Genomic DNA, 22,721 nt, shown 5'->3' with positions numbered 1-22,721 from the left:
TGCGTTCGGCTTCGATCTTCAGCACCACATACCAACAAAGATGTTGTGTCCTCCGAAAACTGAAAAATAAATATTGAAATTCTCTCTCTCTTTAAAAAATAAAAAATAAAGATAGACAAATAAATAAAAGGTACTGTGTCCAACTACAACTAAAAAATGAATTAAAAAAAAAAAGTCATGGAGCCTGGGGTTGGCACATAAGGCCCAACCCACTGATATCCATCACTTCAGTTAGTTTCTTGCAACTTACACATTCGGAGCCCTAGCCCCCAATACAGCCAATGACCTGCAGCTTCCCAGGCCTCATGCACCTTAAGTGTGGTTATCTGCCTGTCTCAACCCTTCAGGTTTGAAAGGGTAGGCTCTTTAGTCATGCAGTGCACACAGCTGTGACCTAGCACCTCATACACCTTTGTACTTGGGAGGTCAGAAGTCACCATTTCCTTCTGCACTAGAGGTTGGCTGGCCACCCCTCTTGTTTGCAAGTGCAAGAACCCTTTAGAAGAGTTTCTGCCCAACTGCTTTGCCAGGCTTGCAAGCTGCCCCAAATCTGTAAAGGGGGGACACCCAGGCCTCTGCATACAAGCTGATTAGTCCAGTAGGAAATTAAAGCTCAAAATATTGAATCCCGCCCCAGGTGAGGACTGAGGTCCAGACCAATCACTGAGCACATGAGTCGTGGTCTCCTGGGAGAAAGAAAAACCATCAAGTCTTGGCATTTTTTTCTTTCTACATTTTATTATTTCAAACCATGTGAACAATTCCATAAAACGTGAAAAAAGCAAGGAAGTGTTCAACGCTGAAGGACCCGGGCCTGGGGCGAGGGCATGAGGGGCCTGGCCCCTCAGCAGGCAGCGGCGGTTCCTAGGTTAGCGCTAAGGAGCTACATTTAGGTTAATGGAGCCTGGGCCCAGGGCCGTGGGGTAGGGCCCTCTGAGATGTTGGCAGTTGTCTGGAACAGCCCTTGGAACCCAATTCCGTGGAGGGCAGGGCGGGGTGCTGCCCGCACAGGGGTGGCGAGCAGATGGATGGGTGTAAACACGCAGACACACTCAAGGCACGGAATCACTGGAAAGGGGTTGGGAGGGTGCTGGTCAGGATCTGAGTTTTAAATAGGTTTTCTCTAAAATTCTAGGTTTGCAGTTTTTTTTTTCTTTACTTTCATTTTTTTTTTAAAAGCTACGAGAATGAGCAGGTGGACTGTGTTCTCCAGGAATGGTGGCGTTTCACGCTTCTTGTGCTTTTTCCTTTGGGGCCTCCAAGCGGTGGGGATGGGGTGGGGTGGGCAGGAGGCTCCCTGTAAACATTTGGACTTGGGTTGGGTCAGGGCTGGTGTTGGGCGAAGCTAGGGGTCTGGACTGGAGAAGTGGGTGCCCCTCCAGACACAGGCCTTGGGAGATTTAGCATGTGCTCTCCCCACAGAACAAGATAACGGTCAGAAAATCAGAACAGATGCCCAGGAAGAGGTACCATAGCCACTCCTGGCACCTCAGAGTCAGGCTTCAGAGAGGCCTGTGGTAACCCCTCCCCTAAGACTGGAGCTGAGAGAGGGGAGAGGAACTGGAACAGAGGAAAGATTTGAGAAGCAGCCAGGGCTGGGTGAGGCAGGCTGGGAGTGTGGTCTTCTTGCTCCCATCTTCCTCAAGGACTGGGGGGAGCAGAGTCAGCGATGGCCCTGGAGGTGGGGACAGTCATGACATGGGTTGGGAGGTAGCTGGGTGTGCCTCTTCCTCCTGCCTTCCTAGACAATGACCCTCTCCTTTATTGAACTTGCAATCCTCCTGCCCAAGTCTCCTGATTCTCCCAAGTAGCTGGGATTACAGGCATGCACCTCCACACCCTGCTGAACCACTCCTTTTCCCCACCCACCTTTACCAGGAACCCAGGTGTCACTCAAGAAATAGTTTCTGTTGCTGGGTTAAGGAGAGTAGGGGAGATAGCAGCACTGGCAGAGTCATCACACTCCACCAAGGCCAGTTGGGCCAGCCTGAGCCCAGGACCCTGTCTGAGGGAAAGGTGGCTAAGGACAAGTGCAGAGCTGGTCACAGTGAGCAGTAAGTATAAACCTAGGCTCCCATCAGCATCCAGCTTCCATCAGGTTAGGTCAGTGCCCTGGTGGGTGAGGACATGAGTTTTCTCCAAGGAATACTGGGACAGAACCAGAAGACCAGGCCCCTTTTTCTGGCTAGTGGGTTAGGCCTACCTGTGCTACCTCCTCAGTGCCCTGAATACAAATAAGTTGACCTGATGGCCCCTTCCCTCCCATCTTCAGGCTTACCACCCCCACCAGGTCTCTCCCCAGGTCCCAAGTCTGTCTCTTTTTTTTCTTCCCTAGCTCCCTGCCTCACCCCACTCTGGCTCACCATCCTGCCAGGCCCGCTGCCCCTCAGAAGAGGCCACAGTCCTTCAGGTTGTTCTTGATGATGACATCAGTGACAGCATCAAACACGAACTGCACGTTCTTGGTGTCGGTGGCACATGTGAAGTGCGTGTAGATCTCCTTGGTATCTTTGCGCTTATTCAGGTCCTCAAACTTACTCTGGATGTAGCTGGCTGCCTCGTCATACTTGTTGGCCCCTGAGGGAGATGCAATAGTGAAGACTTGTGCTGTGTGTGGCAGGTAGGCGCTTTCCTATATATATAGCAACTTTCTGTGCATGTGGATAGACAAGCATGTAACATGTATACATGCGTAGTGACCACATATGAATATACATGCACACTCTATGTAAAGAGAGCACCTGCTGTGTGAAGGATGTGCCCATGTGTCCATGTCTGTGTGTCTATGTGTTTTTTGGTACTAGGGATTGAACCCAGCAATGCTCTACTACTGAGCTACATCCCCAACCCTTTGCATTTTTTATGTGGATACAGTCTTACTAAGTTGAGCAAGCTGGCCTTCAATTTATAATCCTCCTGTATCAGCCTCCTGAGTCCCTGGGATTATAGTTATATACCACTGTGCCTGTCCCCATGTATATTAAGAATGCCCTGTGGCTGGGCATGGAGGCACAAATCTGTAATCCTAGTGACTTGGGAGGATGAAGCAGGAGGATCACAGTTTAGAGGCTGGCCTCAGCAATTTAGTGAAACCTTCAGCAACTTAGCGAAACCCTGCCTCAAAAATAAATAAATAAATAATAAATTTTTAAAAAGGGCTGGGGATGTAGTTCAGTGGTAAAGTGCCCCTGGGTTCGATTCTCAGTAACAAAAAGAGGGGAAGAAATAAAAGGCCCTGTGTGTGTGCAGATACAGTTCATAAGCCAGCCTCTGCAGGTGTGTCTTATAGTCACTCTTCTGTCCAGAGGAGGGCGCCCATGGGCCACCTGGTCCCCACTGGGTCCTCTTGGGAAAGGTACCATCTCTCCCTAGAGGCAGTGTCTATAGTCCCCTCACCTGTGTACTCAGGAAAGCAGATGGTCAGCGAGCTGTGTGTGATCTTCTCCTCAAATAGGTCCTTCTTGTTGAGGAAGAGGATGATGGATGTGTCCGTGAACCATTTGTTGTTGCAGATGCTGTCAAACAGCTTCATGCTCTCATGCATGCGGTTCTGGGGGCAGGACAGTGAGGTCAGCAATGACAACCCCCCCCCACCCTCTGCATTCTCTTATGCCCAGCATTTTCTTCATCTCTCACCATCTCCTCATCCTCAGCTAGCACCAAATCATAGGCGCTCAAGGCTACGCAGAAGATGATGGCTGTGACACCCTCGAAACAGTGGATCCACTTCTTCCGCTCAGATCGCTGACCACCCACATCAAACATCCTGTGGACATAGATCACCTTAGCTCCAAGAAAGGGGAAATTCCCTACCTGTTTCACAGGCTGAAGACAGAGGTGTGTCCAGAGTGGGGCCACTGCCTTCATGGAACCATCCACTTGCCCACTTCACTGCTAGTTCACTGCTGGGGCAAGTCTTGATGGCAGAGGCATGAACAGCTGGCAGAAGTGACCACTGATTTACTGGGTCATGAAGACATGCTTTCCCCAAACGCACCCTTGAGAAACCTGAGTGGGACCAAGGAAGGCTAGCCTAGCCCCCACTCTGCTACCCCAAAGGCTGGCAGGTGTTGCCCCTCTACCCTGCCCACATGCCCGCTCACTTGAAATGTAGGTCCTTGAAGGTGAAGTGTGTTTCCACAATACCCGTGGTCTTCACACGGGTCCGCAACACATCCTGCTGTGTCGGGATGTAGTCACTCTGCGCAATGCGCTCCAGGTCATTCAGGTAGCTATAAATGGGGGCGGGGGTCAGTGGAGGCCTCCTTACATCGACCCTGGGTCAGCAGGAAGAGCCCCCCCCTCCTTCCCACACCCACTTCTCAGGCAAAGTACTTGCTTCTTTAACTTCTGCCTACTTTACACTCTCTGCTCAGATAAGAAATCTGGACTCATAGCCTCTTGTCTCCCATCCACAGAAAGGGACTGGGAAGAGTTGAAGCTCAGTGGCCAGCCATCCAAGCCCCAACTCCAGGGTTTTGGAGCTTCAGAAAAGGGGGTGGAAGGGGGTGGAAGGGGGTGGAAGGGGGCAAATTAGTCCTTCAGGGAGGGATTCAGGATGCTAATCGTGCAATTATGGTAATTGCCGCAGAGCAGCCTGGTGTGGTCCCTTGATATGAGGCTGAACATGTTGGGGCCTGCCAGGCCCAGTGGGCACCAATAAAATTTTGGCTTCTTAGGGAGAGGGCAAAGATACCCACTTGGCAGGTGTCCCAGGGGCTCCTCATTACCAGCTCCCTTAATTAGTATCAGTGCTGCCCCTGTAGGCCTGTCTCAATATACTTGCTACCCTGGAGGTTGGATTTAAGCATCTACACCACTGCCCTCTACCCATGTCTTGCTCCTGAGGCAGAGCTGCTGGGGCCAGCAGTTGGGCCAAACCAGGCCAGAGGGAAATGATCTCAGAGACACAGGGACAGAACAGAAAAACAGGAAGGGCCATGGGGGACCATGACGCATGTGCTGTGACCTGTGTGCCACGCCCCAACCACTATTGACAGAGCCCCCAGCCTGGAAATTTCATGGTGGGTTCCACAGCAGCCTCTCCTTCTCAATTAGTGGATTCGCCCTAAGGACCCCCTGCCCTACCTGCAGTCTTAAGAGTATTACAGTAAAGAGGGTTAACGTATTCTTGTTCCCTATGGTATTCCAATCCATACCCTACCCCTGGGTTATCTTGTCAAAGTATAACCTACCTGGGAGAGTAGAACCTGTAATCACAGCTAAACCCTAATTCCTAAAACAGTATTGGAGGGCTGGGGATATAGCTCAGTTAGTAGAGTGCTTGCCTTGCATGCCCAAGGCCATGGGTTCAATCCACAGAGCCACCAAAAACAAAAACAAAAAACATCTAAAACAGTGTTGGGCACCCAATGGGTGCTCAATGTCTGGGGAATGAAGAGTCAGGATGGTAGAGAAGTGGGAAATTGCCTATAGGTGGCTTTAACCCTATCCTTGAGTTTTAGGAGCACTGAAATGGCAATGGATGACTGAGCTTACCCCTTCCTGCCCCTGTGTCCTACAAGCTCTGCTGGTAGCTGAGCCTGTGACCTCAGTGAGGTGGGGTAGCACTGAGGCTTACAGGCCCCTACAGTATTTGCTATAATCCTGCAGCTTCTATGGAGGGGACACCCTCACATGGGGGGCAGGACTAGAAAATCCTGGCCAGGCAAGTCCTTCTTCTCACCCACCCTTGAAAGTTCCAGCCCCTCTTAGGTGGGCTGTGGCCTGGACAGACAGTAAAAGTCAGAAAGATGTTCCACACAGGAGTCCTAGCTGGAGCCTTTGCTCCAGGAGGGAGAGAGGACAGGAATTGCAGCCTATCTGGTTCTAGTACCTGTGGATATCCCCTAGAACAGTTCTTTCCCATCCTTGTGGGGTCCTCAGCACCCTGCAGCAGTCCTGACATATGGTAAGGACTGTAGGGAAGGAGTTTAGAACTGTGGGCTGGGCTGAAAGGGTCCAGACCTATTACACATCTGGGATTCTTGGGATTCCCTGTGATTCCCCAGATGAATATTAGGCTCACCCTGGAGCCAGCAAGGGTCAGGACAGAGGTACAGGTTCCAGCCTGTGCACATGCCTGTCACCTTGCACAGAATCTCTACCCACTTTGCGTGTCCCTCTCAGGCTGATCTGATCTCAGTGCCCTCAAGCACAGCCCTGGAGTTTGTACACACCACACTCCTACCTGGAACCCCTGCCCATTCTTCTCATGGCTAGCTCTTTTTCAGCACTCAGCTGAGATGTCCTTCCACCGGACATCTCCCTCATGGCGCTGACACCCTCAGCTGTCACTGTTTGGGAACTTATTTGCTCCACTTATTACTATGCCTCTGAAGGCTTGCATGGGGTCTGACACAGAGCAAGTGACAGTAAATGTTCTTTAGAACAACTGTGCACAAAGACAGATAAGGCTTAAGTGGCCTGTAAGAATACTGTACAAGCCACCCTGTCATTCCTCCTGGCCTTTTAATACTATGCCACCCCATCCCATCCAACCCCACAAACCAGCAAAGCTTTGGTTGACAATCATCAGCTTCATAATCAGAAACAAGTAGTACCTCACTGGGGATGCTCAGGTTCTACAGTCCAACCCATAGTCTAGACCTCCCCAGACCCTTGCTCTCTACCCAGCCCCTTGGAGCACTCACTAGGCTGCTGAGTCGTTGAGCTGGTACTCCCGCGAGCGGCCAAAGCAGGCCTGCACACCTTGATCAGCCCAGAGCCTCCGGATGATGCTGGACAGATCCTCAGGAAGCATGCCCTGCTCCTCAGCAGTGCAAGACAGTGCAAACAGCTGCCTGGCATCATCCTAGGTACAGCAATGGTGGGCAGTCAATCAGTTGAAGGACCATACCCCCACCCTGCCTGTCAGAGCCAGGGAGTCCTCAGGAATGGGGCCCAGGCTGGGATATTCTGATTCCCCAGGACAAGACTCCCTTAAAGCCTTATGGCTTAAAGCCTTGTGGGAAATGGGTGGTGGTGGAGGATGTACATACCGCACGTTGGGAATCAGCAAAGTCAATCTGCAGGTTGCCCATGGCCTTGACAATGGCCATGATGGACTGGATGGTGTTGCTGTAGACAACTGCCCGGTATTGCCGGCATTCCTCCTCTGAGTAGCCATCCTCATGGATGATCCTGACAGCCAGGGGTCAGGAGTTAGGGTCCACAGGGCACAGGGAGTTCATATGGCTTCCTGGGGCTGCTGGGGCCTGCTTCAAAGAGGGAAAAACTTCCCCCAACCCACCAGGGCTGATAGATAGATGACTAGCTATAAGAAGTCTGGGCCTGGTTGAGCCTATACTGGGGGCAATACAGGCCCATGGGAAGAAAAGGGGAAATCAAAGTTTGGGGACTGACTGTGTGCATAGCACTTACTTCATCTGCTTGACGATGGTGCTCTTTCCTGACTCCCCGGCACCTGGAAGAGAGGGCACAGGCAGTCAGGGGCAGGCCCAGTAGAGCTCCACAGGCCTGCCCCTGTAGCCCTAGAGGCAAAACCCAATCTCCACATCTGTGGCACAGCGAGAGGGAGGCAGCTGGCAGGACCATATTGGTCAAGAACCTGTAGTACCTATCCCATGGAGACTGTCTATAGGCCTTTTCCTCTGTAGACTTCACTGGCCCCCATGGCTCCCCTCTGCCTTGGTTGAGTTCAAGGAGTCTTGACCAGAGACTTAAGGCCAGCCCTGCATTCCCTGTCATCTTCACATTGGCTTGCTGCCCTGTGCACCTGGGGCTCACCAACATGGCACCTCAAGCAGAGCTGGTAGGAAAGTGCCTTGAATACTCCAGCAGGACAGTAGCCCCTCATCTCCCCATATCTTGAACCTTAGCTTCCTGGGGACCTAGGCTGGTACACAGTGTCATACTCATTTCTCCTGGATGTGGCTCAAGCTCTCTGCTGGATGGGGCAGGTCTGCTCTGAGCATATGGAGTATAGAATCTCAGAGACCTGGAACCACATGGAGACACACACACAAACACACACACATCCCTCTATACTGGCTCAAGCTTCTTCTTTAACCTGTCAGAGCCTCTACCCCATATTTCTTTTCAGCTTATTCTCTGAGATTTGCTGCCATTCTCTCCTGTTCATCACAGCAGCCCCTACAGGCACTGTTTTTACTCCCATTTTTACAAATGAGGACTTTGGGGCTCAGGAAAGTAAAATCTTCGTCCAGAATTGTACAGCCAGGATTCAGAAAGATAAGGGAATACCAAGAACCATGTTGCCTAGTCTACCCTGCCTTTCTCAAAACATGGCTCAGACCTCCAGGACCATGCCCTAGGAGGGTATTTAAAAAGACAGATTCTGGGGCTAGGGGTGCAGCTCAGCAGTATAGTGCATGCCTAGCATGGTTTAATTCCCAGCACCTTAAAAAAAAAAAAAAGAGATAAGACAAGGATGGACAGACTGGAAATAGGGCCCTACCTCTCCCCACACTGCTCTCCTGTTCTGAGCTACAGGTAGAATGGCCCTCAGCCAGGCCCCACTCTCCTGCCCAGGCTTTGCCCAGACTGTCTCCTGCCAGACACTGCCTCTTGTCATCTCCAGACCTCTGTTCATGCTGTTCTCTTTGCTGTGCAGACCTGCCCCATGCTCCATTTCTGGCATCCCAATTCTCCTGAGCATTGTGGCAGGGCCATCCCTCTGAGCAGCTCAGGACGACAGGTGGTAGAGTCTGTGGGGAGGTTAAACTTAAGGACTGTGACCCGGCCACCAGCAACCCTAGGGGCTGATAAAGACAGCCTCAGAGGATAAAGGGGCTAACCTACAAATTAGCATGAGCAAACATCAGCAATGATACTGGCATTACTGTAAAGAGTGCTAGATGATATTTACATTCACTAGGTACTTTAATCCTCACAGTAACCTTGAGAGGTAGGTTCTACTCTCATCCCTATCTAACAAATGAGGAAACAGACACAAAGAGGTTGAGGTAGCACAGTTATAGGCCCCTGTGTGGGTGGCCCACCTCATTCCACACACCATTCGTTCTAGAGTTGTCCTAAATGATTCATACCACAGCTAGGCCACACAGTCCTCTGGGGCCAGCTGTACTCCTCACTGGGATACTGAGTTCACTCCCTACCTGCCCAGGGCCAACTCTGGTCCCAGTCTATATGGTGACCAACAAGCAACAGCAGCATTAGCAGACACCAGGACTGGGTAACAGACATTTCCAAGGGCCTTGCCCAACTTAGCTCTCCTACCTGAGAATTTTTTTTTTTTTTTTTTTAAGATGACATCTCACAATGTTGTCCAGGCTGGTCTTGAACATGTAGACCCAAGTGATCTTCCTGTGTCAGCCTCCAAAGTAGCTGGGACTATAGGCATGTATGGGAGGCTTCAGACCCACATTTTACTAGGAGAAACTGAGAACTAGCTATGACCCTTGCAAGAGTAGGATTGGGCATATCCCTATTCCAGTGGCTACTCTGAGAGGATCTGAACTCTCCTTATAAATGCTACCGGTGCCTGTTTCAATTTGTCCCAGGCCTACTTCTTAGGATAGGGGAGGGTACTGGGTAGTATAACGTGTAGGCTCTGGGCAGGTGGAATAGTGATTCCCTCTACGGTTTCAGCCCTGGGCATCAGGGGCACCTGGCCCCATATATTTGCCTGGTTGTGGACTGCAGTCGGATGGCAGCACCCTCCCCCTCTACTGGGCTGCACATAGCAGAACAGCCAGGATCCCTCGTACTCCACAGGGCTGATAGGGATGTGGAAGGCGTAGAAAGCCTGGTAGTAATACCCGATCAATGGGACCCATGTCCCTGGGGCCTCAATAGCAACTCAGGAAGGGAGGGCAGCAGCGGCCAACTGGCTCTCCTTCCCTCTTGCTCCTACAGAGCAAAAGGAAGGAGGCACATTTAAAGCAGAGGAAGAACTAGGAGTGAGCCAGAGAGTCTTAGGATTGGGGGCCTCACTGGGACAGCAGAGACCAAGGATATAAATTCATGGGTTAGATCAATATGCTGACCCCAGCCAGTGAAATCAAAACTCAGAGCAGAGCAACTGTCCAGGATACAGGAGACCTTGGAAAGGTAAAGATTTGCTCCACTTTTGTTTCTTTGGGACCCCTGACCACCATCGGTTTCCCCCATCTGACCACTAAGAATTGAAAAAGCATCTGGTCTTCTGATCTTTCTCTTTCTAGGTAGCGTGGGCCACTCATGACCCAGCCCAGTGATAGGGATAAAGCACAAACTTGCTTTGAATCTCATTTTCCTAGCAGAGCTGGTAGACATCATGACACTGATAGCAGTACCTGAGCATGCCAGGCCTGAAGCCAGGACACCCGTTCTCTGCTCCACCCACTTCCCTGTCCTCTTCATGTCTCAGTTTCTCTTCACAAAGTTCTCAAATGCTAAGAGTTAGGAGGACATTCTCTGGCCCCAGCAGGGGTCAATGCAAACAGAACCCCTTTTAACAGGTAGACTAATCAAGGTCATAGAGCTTCCATCCTTGGATTCAGGGTGGTCCCTTTGTTCTTCCAGTAGTTGTGACTCAGGCGGAAAACAGTGAGAGGGAGGACAAGGGCGTGGTGTTGGAAGCCAGGCAGAAAGCAGGAAGATACCAGGACAGAGTCAAGGCATTGCCCCAAGAAGCTACACAGGGGAGGGGCCAGGAGCACAGTGGTGGGGCACATGGGACTTCCAGTGGAAAGGGTGAGATGAAGACCCTGGCTTTCTGGCAGCCTCTAGGCTGAGTGCCTGGGGAGCTTTGGGGCTGCAGTCTTGTTCTTCATTCCCTAGGCTGGGCTCCCTCTCTATCAGGGCCTGATGGATCTCCTCACCAGATAAGTTGGCATCTGGCCCAGAGTTTGCTTGCACCCTGCTGATTGGGGGCATTCAGCTTCCCCAACCAAGCCCTGTATCTTTCCTTTAGGAGGGACCTTCCCCAGCTGACTCCAGATTGCTGCAAAGGGGCAGGGGAGCTCTGCCAATAGGTGATAGAAATCAGCTCCTTCTGCTGAGAGAGGACTCCACTGGGTACTCCATCCTCATCTGGGTGAGACCAGAGGGGCCCACAGAGGTTCCCTGCGGGGGGTGGAGATGGGGCTTGACATTCCCACCGGGTCACACGTCTTTTCAACAAGGAAGCCACCTCTGAAGCCTAGTCCAGTGGCACAGCTGCTGAGCTCAGAGCAGGCAGTCAGTGACTGCAGCAATGTGCTGGGCTCCAGGGGCTGCTCTGCATTAGAACAGCTGCCTCTACTGTGGGGTGTTGAGCTCCTGTGGAGGAGGGGACAATGGAGGAAAGGAGACAGTAACACCCCATCTGTCTGAACATAGCCAGCAGGGCCTTGCAGAAAGAGATAGCTCCATAGATCCACCTACTTGATGCTGATCCCAGGTCCCAGTATCTAAGTCACTATCCACCCATCTTGGACCCTCTACTCCCCCCATTAGGCTTTAATCTGCTGGGAGGTAGTAACAAGCTGTCCTCTTTGACCTCAGTTTCTCCTCTGAAGACTGCGAAGCACGGAGAGGCCAGACAGCCCATCTTCCCACTTTCAGATCTTTTCCCAAAGAGGTCCAGACCCACCATGGCCCTGCTGCCCACTGTGATCCTTCCTGAGATCTCCATGAACTTCAGTTCCCTCCCTGTCCTTTCTCTGGTACCTCACCTATGAAATGGAATATCCCATTATCTTCTCCTGGGAAAGGGGTGAGGATTTAATGCAAAGCTCTTCTCACCGTGCCTGACACATGGTAAGCATTCAGATAAAAATTCACACTTCTATCTTGGGAAGAACATAGATTTCCCCAAATCTCTCATTTGCTACAACCCATATTGACCATGCTGTCACCGTGACAGCAACTTGCAGAGTGGACTGCTGTGGTCATCTCATTTGAAGGAGAGCTTCTGAGAGCTTTCAGATAAAGAGTGGATGAAGAACAATGAATGGTGACCAACAGGCTGATTCAGAGAGTGGTAGTTCTCTGCTTGGATTTAGTGTAACCTGGGACAGGAGTAAGAACCAGTCAGTCTCCTGGCTTTTTGCCGAGTTCATCGCTCCTTTTCCACAGCACTACCTCTCCTACAGGGCCCTCCTTCCTGCCCAGGAGCCTTCCCACTGATATTGCTCACTGACTATACACTTAAAAAGCTGAGAAGGCTTGGGAAAAGGCCTCCCTGAAGAGAGTTCCCAAGCTGGTGGGCTCTCCTGGAACACATGGGGTGAGGGAGAGCAGCCAGCTGACGTGGCAGCCCAAGGGCAGAGATTCTCATAAGCAGCAGTGGCTGGAACCACAGGGTAGACTTGGGCAGCAGCCCAGCTCAAACCCACAGCACCAGGCGCACCCATGCTGTCACAATCTTCTCTGGCCTATCCTGGTGGGGCACAAGGTAGCGGGGAAAATCGGGGTGGGCCCTGGAAAGCCCACCCCAAAGTCAACCCAGACATAACCTCTACTCTCATCCCAGGAGAGTACCACATCTCCAGGTTAGACCATGGTTCTCAGATCCCCCCATCCATCCCCCACCACGCAGCCTCGGTGTCCCAGGTCTGGCCACCAGCAGAGGGAGCACGGCAGCCAGAGAAAGCGGAAGAGGTGGGGGTTGGGCAGAGCTGAGGAGTGTTTTGTTTGGGAAAAACAACCCCCCTAGCTAGGGATGACTGGGGGAAGTGCCTGGACCCTCACCCACCACCTCCACCCTGGGAAGCCCCCAGCCAGCTTCAGAGACCACATGCAGAAACAATGGGAATAGGAGGCAGGAAGGGGGAGAAGGCCCAACCAGACAAAGGCCCTCCAGGCCCCACCCCCTGCCGGTCTCTTCCTTCCTCCAGGTGCTGCTCTTAGGTCCCTTCAATCCCTCCAAGGAGGATCACAGGGTCCAGCACTGGAGTGGAGGCAGGGATATGAGGTCTTGGATGGCCTCTTCCATACTCCCACCCATTCCTGTAGCCTGGCCTTCCACCAGATGCCCCAACAAACCAAACCCTTTCTGGTCTCTGCCACTTGGGCTGCCTCCAGCAACTTCCAGAAGTTCCCAAACCCATTAGGGAAGCACCAACAACTAAGGCCTGTCTTGCTACTGCCAAGTCAAAGATCTCTGTACAAAGGCAACTGAGGCCTGGAATCCTGTCCAGACATGGAAGGCTTTCCTGAGTAGGAGCATCTCTCTCAGTGAGGCCCTTGCCCAGAAGGAAACTCAGATACCTGGTGAGGAAGGGAAGCCTGGGGTAAGGGAAACCTTGAGACCAGTTCATCATTGGTTAATCCCATGGGCTGCAGATGTCACCCTCTGCAGAAGCCAGAAGATGCTGGACCAGCCCAGGTCACACAAAGAGCTGGATCATTTGGTACATCCCTTTTCCAGGAAGCTGCTTCATTTAAAGAATCCCTTTTTTTTTTTTTTTGGGTACTGGGGATTGAACCCAGGGGCACTTTACCCCAGCCCTTTTTATTTTTTATTTTGAGACAATGTCTCAACTGAAATTGCTTAGGATCTCGCTAATTTGCTGAGGCTGGCCCTGATCTTGTAATCCTCCTGCCTCAGCCACCATACCACCAAGGAGACTCCTTTGTTATTTTTTTGTGGGGGTGGGGGCACACTAGGGATTGAACCCAGGAGTGAACCACATCCCTAGCCCTTGAGACAGGGTCTCACAAAGTTGCTTAGGGCTTCACTAAATTGATGAGAATGGCTTTGAACTTGTGATCCATCCTCCTGCCTCAACCTCCTCACCAGCTGAGATTACAGGTGTACACCACTGCCCCTTTGTTATTCTTAAAATATCTGAATAACCACCAACTCTTTTTGTTGTACCATGGGTGAAGTGTCTAGAGCCTAGCTCTCAGTGTCCCTAAATGTAAAATGTACCCCTCAGGGGAGTGCCAAACCCATGGTCTACACTGAACAGCCTCTCGGGTCTTCACACTCACCCCAAATTGCGTTCATGCCCAACAAGCCAGCAGTTGTCCACATGTCCACAGATCACAGAATTGTGCTAAGAATCATATTACAGGCCCCAGCATTGGGCACAGACAGGGAATAGGATAGCCTGAGGTCATACAATAAGGAAGGTAAGGGATTGGACCCCTGGAACCCAGTCTTGTGTAGCTTTGAGGCTGTATGGTTTCTGCTTTCTGCATAGCTCCTGGCACAGAGAGATGTGGATACTTCTGCCCTGGCTCTCCTATGCCTCTCTTGGGACCCTCTATCCCCCTAGAACCTGGCTTGACAATATAAAGCAGAACCCCCGGGGAACCTCCAAGGTGGAGGGCAAGGCCCCACCAGCCACAAAACTCAATGTGAAGACTAACAAGCATGAGGAACTGACCTTACCAATTGTCATGCTGTCACCAGCCCACTGCAGCCACAATCAACCACCACACAGTACCATAAGCACTACAGGGGCACACACCTCTGAGTTGGCGCTCACCTCAGAAGGCTGCAGGAACATTCTTCCTTTCCACTCATCTGGCCAACTCCCCATCTTACAGCCCCACCCCAGACTTCAGCAAATCTGTAACCCTTCCTCAGGCCTGGTGTGTCTCCCTAAGAAAGAGAGCTACAGAAGGAACAATCCTAATATTAAGGGAAAAGTGAAGTGCTAAATTGCAGACTCAGACATGAACGTTGCCATGACATGAACATTGGACATGGGCTGGGAAAAAAGGTGGGAAGTTAAAAAAAAAAAATGCAGCTGCATGTAGGATGAGGTCACCGCATGGACACTCCACAGATTTTTTTTCTTTCTTTCTTTTTTTTTTTTTTTAGTTGTAGATGGACACAATCTACAATAAATGTAGATGGACATAATAAATATCTTTATTTTTATGTGGTGCTGAGGATCAAACCCAGAGCCTCCTCATGCATGGGAGGCAAGCCCTCTACCACTGAGCTACAATCCCAGCTCCCCACAGATTTCTTGTGTTGAGCAGCAAAGATTTATGCAGAATCTTGATCCCACCTTCCAGGGCAAAGGAGGAAATGAAGGCCCCCAAGGCAGGGCCCTTAAGCATACACAGAACACATGGGCACCAGGGCAGCTGCCCCAGTATCTGCCTATCACCCTGACTGATCAATTCCCATAAGTTGGGCCCAGACTTCCAAAAGGCTGTGATGATTAGAACAGGTGCTCAATTACTACCTGGGTCATATCCTGGCACCTCCACTTATTGAGTAAGTCACATAATGTCCCTGAGCCTCTGGCTTCCTCATCAGTAAAATGGGTGTGACATCAGTCTCAGCCTCTCAAGATTAAGTAAGATAAGACTGCAAAGAGTTCAGCTCCACACAATCATCAAAACTTAATCAGAGGCAATGGCTGCTAATATTAGAGGAGAAACAGAGGCCTAGTGAAGGCCCAGAGAATGGCTGGTTGGCAGGAGGACTCCTTAAACTAGGACCCAGGCCCTGTCTGTCAATCTCCAAGCAGGGGAAACCCAGAGTGAGCTAATCCTGGGCTGCTGCTCCATTTCCAGGCATTCATCTCGGCCTGTGGCTGGCCTTCCGGCTTTGGAGGGCAATGGCCGCTCGGGAATCTAACAGCAGCTTTCTGCTTTCCTGCTGGTCCTCCCACTGGCGTCCTTCTCCCAGCCACCACTTCCTGTGGCCAAAGGAGGGGCTGGAATCCTTCTCAGAGGCGCCACCTTCTCTGGGATTCTGGGCCCAGCAGTTATGGGGCAAGACAAGGGCAGAGCAACCCAGATTGGTCCCTACCTAGTAACTGCCCACAGAAGTATTCTGATGAGTCTGGATACATGTTTACCTCCTAGACCTTCCAGTTGGCAGAACCCTGGGCTGCCTGGGTTTATACCTCTGAACTAGCACCAAAGAGTCTTCTGGCTTCTTCCTCTTTTGGGCTCCTCCTCCTCCAGCTGCTTCCTCCTTTTCCTCCGATGTGGACACCACTTCCCTGAGAGGTCCTGCCATGCAAACTTCTCTGCCCCCTCTCTGGGCAAGAGCACAGCAGGTACTGCTATCAACATATCCTCTGTACATCCTGAGGCTGTGACAGCATTGGAGCTCCCAGCATCCTCCAAGCCATAAAGATATCTTCTCTCCAAAAAGCCCTGGGGGATAACCCAGGCTTACTCAACCTGGCCTGTCACTGCCTTCTGAGCCTTGTAAGCACATTCAGAAAGCCAACAAACACTGAGGGCCTGGCCAGTAATATTTGTTTATTCCAGGGAGATTATTCTTCCCAAACCAAGAGTGGTCACAGTCCCTAAAAGCAACAGGGTGAGGATGGGGTTGGGGTTTAGTAAGAACAAGAGTTCCCAGCTAGAGGGCCTGGGTAGAAGGGGCCCCACCTTGTATCTATTATAGCTGCTGCCTAAGAGCATTAAGTACCAGAGCCATTATCTACACACCCAATTCTTTGCCTTTCTCGGGCACTTTAAAGAGCATTTTTAAGCAAAGCCCATTAGCTGTCACCTGGTCACAAACTTGTTGACCCCTTCTCCTACTCACTGAGCTAAGCTGGGACTCCTGGCTCAAGATGCTGGGAAGGGGAGACAGCTGCCCAGCCTACACCCTACCCTACCTCAGCTGCCTAGTCCTGCCCCCTCCAGGACACAAAAGGGTGAAAGAGGCAGCACTTCAGGCTCTAAATCTGACTGGCTCATCATCTTGCTGGAGTAGGAGGCCCCTGGGTCCTCAGTGGCTAAGAGCTTAGGCATTCAAAGTTTTCTTCCATCTTGTTCCTGCCAGGTAAATTGGTGGCTAATCTCCCCCCACCAAAAAAAAAAAAAAAAAAAAACTGGTGCTAGGGATTGAACCTAGGGGCTCATAACTACGGAGCTACATCCCCAGCCCCTTTTTATTTTTTATTTTGAGACAGGTTCTCACTGAGTTGCTTAGGGCCTTGCTAATTTACTAAGGCTGGCCTTGAACTTGTGATTCTCAGGCCTCAGCCTCCTGTGTCACTGGGATTACAGGTGCACACCACTGGCCCAGCAAATTGGTGGCTTTTGGAAAGAGATCAAGATCAAGGGCATGATGTACAGGATCGATGTGTGGACCAAGCAGCCTCAAGTGCCAGCACCCCTGGCAACCACAGTGTTGGAAGCATGAGGACTTCACTGGGATGGGCTCACATCCCACCCCCAGTACTACCTAAAAGCTGTTGCTTGGTGGGCAAATATTTACTCAAAACAAAGAAGACCGAAGGGGTCACCAACCATATCCAGCCACCAACTGGCAGCCTAGGCTCTTATTCAAACACAATGGGTGGCGTGATGCTGCCTCAGGGCTTCTGGCATGGAAGGCTGTGTCCCTAGGCTTGTTTGACTTCCACTTCCAGCACACTGAAAGCTCTTTCCCAGTGTCCTTAGCACTTGCTGGCCTGTTATGGTTCCCTGTCCCCACCCTCCAGAGATACTCCCAGCTGAGCTACTGATTCACCTAGTCTCCCAGATCAGGGGTATCCCTTGAAGGACCTAGTCACACTCCTATCCTACCTTTCAGGTACAATTTCTCATGGCAGGTGCTGAGCTTAGTGAGACTAAGGACATAGGCAGAAAGAATCAGAAATGGCTTAAATCCCCATTCTTTCCCTGCCGTGCGAACTGAGCTCCATCCCAGCCCACTCCAGCAGACAAAGCCTTGCCCAACCTGGGGGAGGGGTGGGAAGAGATTCTCAGGCCCAAGCAACCCCGCCCCCCATTCAAGTGCTAATGAGCTCCAGCAGGGGAGAAGAGGGCTGGCGGGGAGATTGTCTGGGCTGTGGGCCTGCCTGGGTACCAGCCTACCTGGCACTCAGAGCTCTGCCACATCCCCAACCCTAGGCCCCCAGAGGTTTTGTCTGACATCCCTGGGATAGTCTATCACTTTATCAGGCACTAACTCTTTGCAGTACACCTTGGTCTCCCCACTTGCAGTGGAGCTGCTTGAGGACATGGGAGGGGGTTCCCCTAAGTCCCCACACTGGCCAGGCATCCTGTAGAATGAAAGCCCCAAAAGCCCCCTTCCCACCATATGCTCAGCACTGTAGGAATCAGCAGTTAAGGTCCCTCAACCCTTTTCATACCTCCAGGGTTTAATGCACTGCCACCCACAATACCCTTGGCTGCAGATCTGGTCCCCAGGTTGTATGTGAAAGGCAAAACTCCTGCAAGGGCTTTATCTGAAAGTTTCTTAGCCAGAGCACAAGGTGAAGTTGGAATTTGAACACAGATCTGTGTGACCCCCAAGGCCTTGGGAATCCAGGCCAGGTCTCCTACCTGGGTGCTCTTGCTGAGTTGGTCTGTCTCCCCCAGTGCCTGCCCTGGCAAATGGTGCTCATTTTTCAAAGCCAGCCAGAGGACTCCTCCTCCAGGAAGACCCCTTCAAAAGCACCACTAGAGTCTCCCCACTGCCCAGCCAGGTCGGATCCCAGGGTAGCCCTCCCATCTACCTGCAACCAGGCTCAAGTGGCACACACACCCAGGATTATATTATCCCTCTCCCCAGGGGCTATGCCCTGTTGTAGATGTGTTCAACAGCCTCATTGTTTCCACACACACTTAATATGCACCTTATAAATTGTCAGCCCTTTGCTAGAGGCACAGACAGGACTAAGGCCACAAAATTCCCTTCCTTTTCCTTTGGTAAACTTATTCTTTGTGCAGTCTCCCTCTGTGCAGTCCCTGTGCTGGCAGGCCCAGAGACTCTGCAGCATTGCACAGGTCTTAGCCTGGTAGCCCTCAGGCTGTACAGAAGCTTTTGGACTGTCAGAGAAGGTAGCCTTGAGGCAGTCTCCAAATAGCTCTTATTGGAAGGAAGAATACAAAGCTACTCTTCCCACAAACAGATGGAGTTCCTACTATGTGCTGTGCCCTGTGACAGGCTACAGGCTGGGCAGCAAATATTGTGGATGGAACGGGCTAGGGTCTGTTTCTGAGGTGCCTGCACAGACTGTGATGGGACCAGGAAGAAACAGGCTGAAGAACTGTTCTCTTAGTGTCAACCCAGCCTTTATGGCTCAGTGACCTCCACCTACCCATTCCCCAAACCAAGTTCTGTGGATATGTACTTCGTTCAACAAATAAGTGAGAAGCACCCAATACATAGCTCTGTCCTAGCAACCTCAAGGCCAATATCATGCTCTGATGGAGGGAAGCAGCAGTACCCAGGGCCTGAAGAGAAGCTTCACCAGCCTCAGTGGAGGACAAGTAAAGATCCTGGGAGGAGATCTCAAGTAGAGTATTGAAGAACAATCAAGGGCCAGGGATATATAGCTTAGTGGTAGACTGCTTATCATGTGCAGGGCCCTAGGTTTGAACCCCAATACCACTAAAAAAAAAAAAAAGAATAATCAAGTAGGAAACAACAGATGTAAAGTCCCAGGGGCATGACAAAACTACTGTACCTATACTCTAAATCCTTCATGGAACCCACAGTGGGCACTCTCCTTTCAGAGGCTGTCCACTAAATTCCACCTGGGCCTAGCTGGTCAGTCTTGTAGAACTGGGTAAGGTTGGGGGTACGGCTAGAGTGAGATTGGGACCAGCTACTCTGATCCCCCACCAAGCTACCAGGAAAAACTCTTGCCAGTGTGTACACATCTGTCTCTGTCCTGGTGACAGTGACTGTGCCTGACGGCTGGCAGAGCTGCACAGAGGGGAGGGAGCCAGTGTGCAGGCAGGGCAGCAGGCGTGGTTCTGGCTGGGAGGGAAGGTTGGCACTTGCCCAGCCTGAGTCCCGTTGCCTGGACAGAGTTTCCCGCTAAGTGGGATAGGTGCCCAGAACTCTGAACCTGGCACAGTGGGGCTCCCATTGCCACCTTATTCCTGGATGGGGAAGGCATGGTTCAAGCCAGGACCCTTCCCCAGGCAGCCATGGCAGATAGGGTCCTGCAGATTGGGCCTCAATTTCAGGCAGAGCTTGGTCTCTCAGTCCCTTGCAGCATACACCCTGCTGGGTCTTAGTCCCACACCATGTCCCCAACAAGAACCAGAGGTTCCTCCTGTTCGACTCAACCCAGGAAGCCCATGTCACAGAAAGAGCAAAAGCTAGAGAGGCAGAACACTGGGCTGGACTCCTCAGGCTGCAAAGTGCTGAGCCAGACCTTATACCTCTGGCTGCTACTAGTCCAGTGAGAAGGGTTGCCAGGTTCTACCAGATTCCACCTGGCCTGGCCCCAAAACTGAGCTGGGTTCCAAGGGGCAAGTCTGTCAAGATAAGGGAAGCTTCCGGTCCAGTCACAAAACAGGTTAGAATCCCTGTGTCTCTAGTACCCTAGGGTCCAGCCTCACATCTCCTGAGCTACTGCAATAACTGAGATCAACCTGGGAGGGGCTGGCAAAAGTCTTGGGCTGGGCACCAGAAGGTAGCGGTCCCGGAAGTGCCCTCCCCAGGCCCAGCAGGCACAGGGCATTCCGCCGCGTCGACACCCACTCACTGCCTGCCGCACTCACAGCAGAGACAGGAAGAGGCAAGCGCCCAACGCAAAGCAGCCCAGGAGGCTGGGCCGCCGCCCCTTCCCGCCCCTTCTCTTCCTCCCCGCGGCAGCAGTGGAGCGGATGCCATTTTGAAACCTCCGGGGCTGTGCCCCCGAGACCAGACTGCCCGGACAGTCAACAGATGGGCCCATAATGTACATCCATGCGGTTCTCAGCCGCCAGCCCTACATAAAAGGGCCTACTCTTCACAGCCTGGAGGCCCTAAGGCAGCTCTGGAACCAGGGGCCACACCCCCACACACATACTATCCTGCCTACAATGCTCCTGCGCTGCTGCCCGAGCCCTCCCTACCCTCATCCCTACCACCACCAATTCAGGCTTCTATAGGGAACTACTGCTCCCAGAGTGAGACTGGGCTATGAGGAAAGGCAGGCTCACTGTCTTTGCAAAAGACCAGCTGGGATGCTCCCAGGCACACTGGCCCACCCCCAGCTCACCCCCCAACTCCTCATCCAGCTCCTCCATCACACCCCTCACATGGCTCTGAAATCCAACAGGCCCACCCACTCTTGAAAGCCATATCCCACCCTTTCAAGTCCAGAAAGGTATGGGAAGCCCAGCAGCACCCGTCAGCAGATCTCCTCCGCCCGGCCGCAGGGGCAGCAATATGTCGGCTGTCTCACCACTTCCACTTCCCCCCATCCCTCTAGCAACCACCATCTTCCCTGGTCTTGGAAGCAGCTACAACCCTAACTCCTCCACACTCCCTCCTACTTCCCAGACTCCCCCCTACTGGCCCAGACAGAGCTTCAAAACTGGGAAATATGTTCTCTTGGTGAAGAACCTTCCAAGGAGACTTGAGGTCTGGTCCCCTCCCCAACATTACCAGTGGAATCTCAGTCCAGGCCCTTGGGGTTCTACCTAACCAGCCTAGGCTCTCTCCAGACCCTGGTTCTTCTCCCAGCACAGCCCACCTGGTGTAGGAGAGGTGGTGGACTCTGGGAAGGCCAGAGTGTGGGAGAGAACTTACAGAGGAGCAGCAGAGAGTTTGAGAAGTGATGCCTGCAGAGAGGGATCTGGTGGCCAGAAGCAGGGGCTCTGAAGAAGGTCCAGCTGGAGAGGGTTCAAGAACAGTTTCCCACTTGAGAGATCCCTTAGGGTTAGAATGCACAAGTGGAGAATATAGATTCCAGAGTAAGTACAGGGCAGAAGGTAAAGGAGGCAGTAGGGGCCTGGCAGGGACCCCAAGGGATGCTCATGTCCAATAGGAATAGGGGGAACAGGTGAAGCCTGGGGGTGGGGACGGAGTAGGGTTTTGAGGGTTTGGATAAAGTCTAGGAAAGAATGGAATGACAAGGCATGGAGACTCTGAGACTCTGTGAGATTAGTTATCAAGAGTGAATGGTAAAGCAAGGACTGGACAGCTGATGTTAAAGCACCTTTGCCTGGATTTGGGAGTTTGGAGTATGATATAAGTTGAGGATCTGATCTAGTGTGGCCTAGAATTAGAGATCTAGACTAACCCAGAGTTTCCTCACTCTTATTTGGGGGTCGTGGCCAGGCTTATCCCGGGGAGATTCAAACCCGGCTATGGGGTCCAGAGCCTGCCAGGGAGTTTGAAACCCTTGTCTGGGGATTCCGGCTGGGAATTGGCAAAGGGGAGAGGGCAGATCCAGGCGCGGCCTCACCTAACAGCAGCAACTTCACCTCCCGTGCCGCCTTCTCGCCATCCTCTCGCAGGTTCTTATCGATCATCTTAGAGCGCTCGGCCGCCGCCTTGTCCTCGGCGCTCACGGTGCAGCCCATCCTGCCGTCCGCCGGCCTGGCCCGGCCCCCACACGGCCCACGGCCCGGCTTGGCCCCGCCCGACCCACTCCGCTCCCGCCGCCGGCCCTCTGCGGACAGCTCTCTCTGGTCCGCAGTTCCGAGCGACTGCGGGAGGCGCCTTCCCGGCGGCCGCGCACCGTCGGCGGGGCGGGCCAGGGGTGGGGCCCGAGGGAGGCAAGCCCGGGACTGGACCGGGGCGGGTCTGGAGGCGGGGCCAAGGGAAAATAAGGGCTGACTATTGGCTCGAGGGCGGAGCAAAGAGCGAAGTTAAGCTCAGCCCAGGCTCGGGCGCGGGCTGGAGGCGGGGCCACGCGGAGTGGACTGAAGGCTATAGCAGTGGAGTCAACGTTGGGCTCTAGTTCTGGGCTGGCAGCAAGCGGGGCCGGCTTCGGATTGGGTGCTGAGGGCCTGAAGCCCCGCTTTAGGGGCAGCCGGGAGGAGGCTAGGAGGGTGGATCTCATAGCCCGTGGGTGGAGACTTGATGCCCGCGGGCTGAAAAGAAACCAGCCTTCTAAGCTTTTGAGAGCTGGGCGAATAGGGTG

The 22,721-nt window shown here is 52.4% G+C and overlaps 1 protein-coding gene across 1 annotated transcript; it reads right to left on the bottom strand.

Moving 5' to 3' along the window:
• Nucleotides 1-888: 888 nt before the first annotated feature.
• Gnai2 (G protein subunit alpha i2) lies at nucleotides 889-22,322 on the bottom strand. The gene is made up of 9 exons (XM_005326947.5): nucleotides 22,041-22,322; nucleotides 7,384-7,426; nucleotides 7,002-7,143; nucleotides 6,654-6,814; nucleotides 4,104-4,232; nucleotides 3,637-3,766; nucleotides 3,397-3,550; nucleotides 2,364-2,577; nucleotides 889-1,675 (listed from the first exon to the last, which is right to left on the bottom strand). The coding sequence occupies exons 1-8, from the start codon at nucleotides 22,156-22,158 to the stop codon at nucleotides 2,387-2,389; spliced, it is 1,068 nt and encodes a 355-aa protein (XP_005327004.1). The 5' UTR covers nucleotides 22,159-22,322; the 3' UTR covers nucleotides 889-1,675; nucleotides 2,364-2,386.
• Between the last annotated feature and the right edge of the window lie 399 nt (nucleotides 22,323-22,721).

Source organism: Ictidomys tridecemlineatus, chromosome 3, assembly GCF_052094955.1.
Source record: "Ictidomys tridecemlineatus isolate mIctTri1 chromosome 3, mIctTri1.hap1, whole genome shotgun sequence".
Lineage (NCBI taxonomy): Eukaryota > Metazoa > Chordata > Mammalia > Rodentia > Sciuridae > Ictidomys > Ictidomys tridecemlineatus.
The sequence above is the reverse complement of the archived record's forward strand: the minus strand, read 5'-3'. Positions and strand labels throughout refer to the sequence as shown.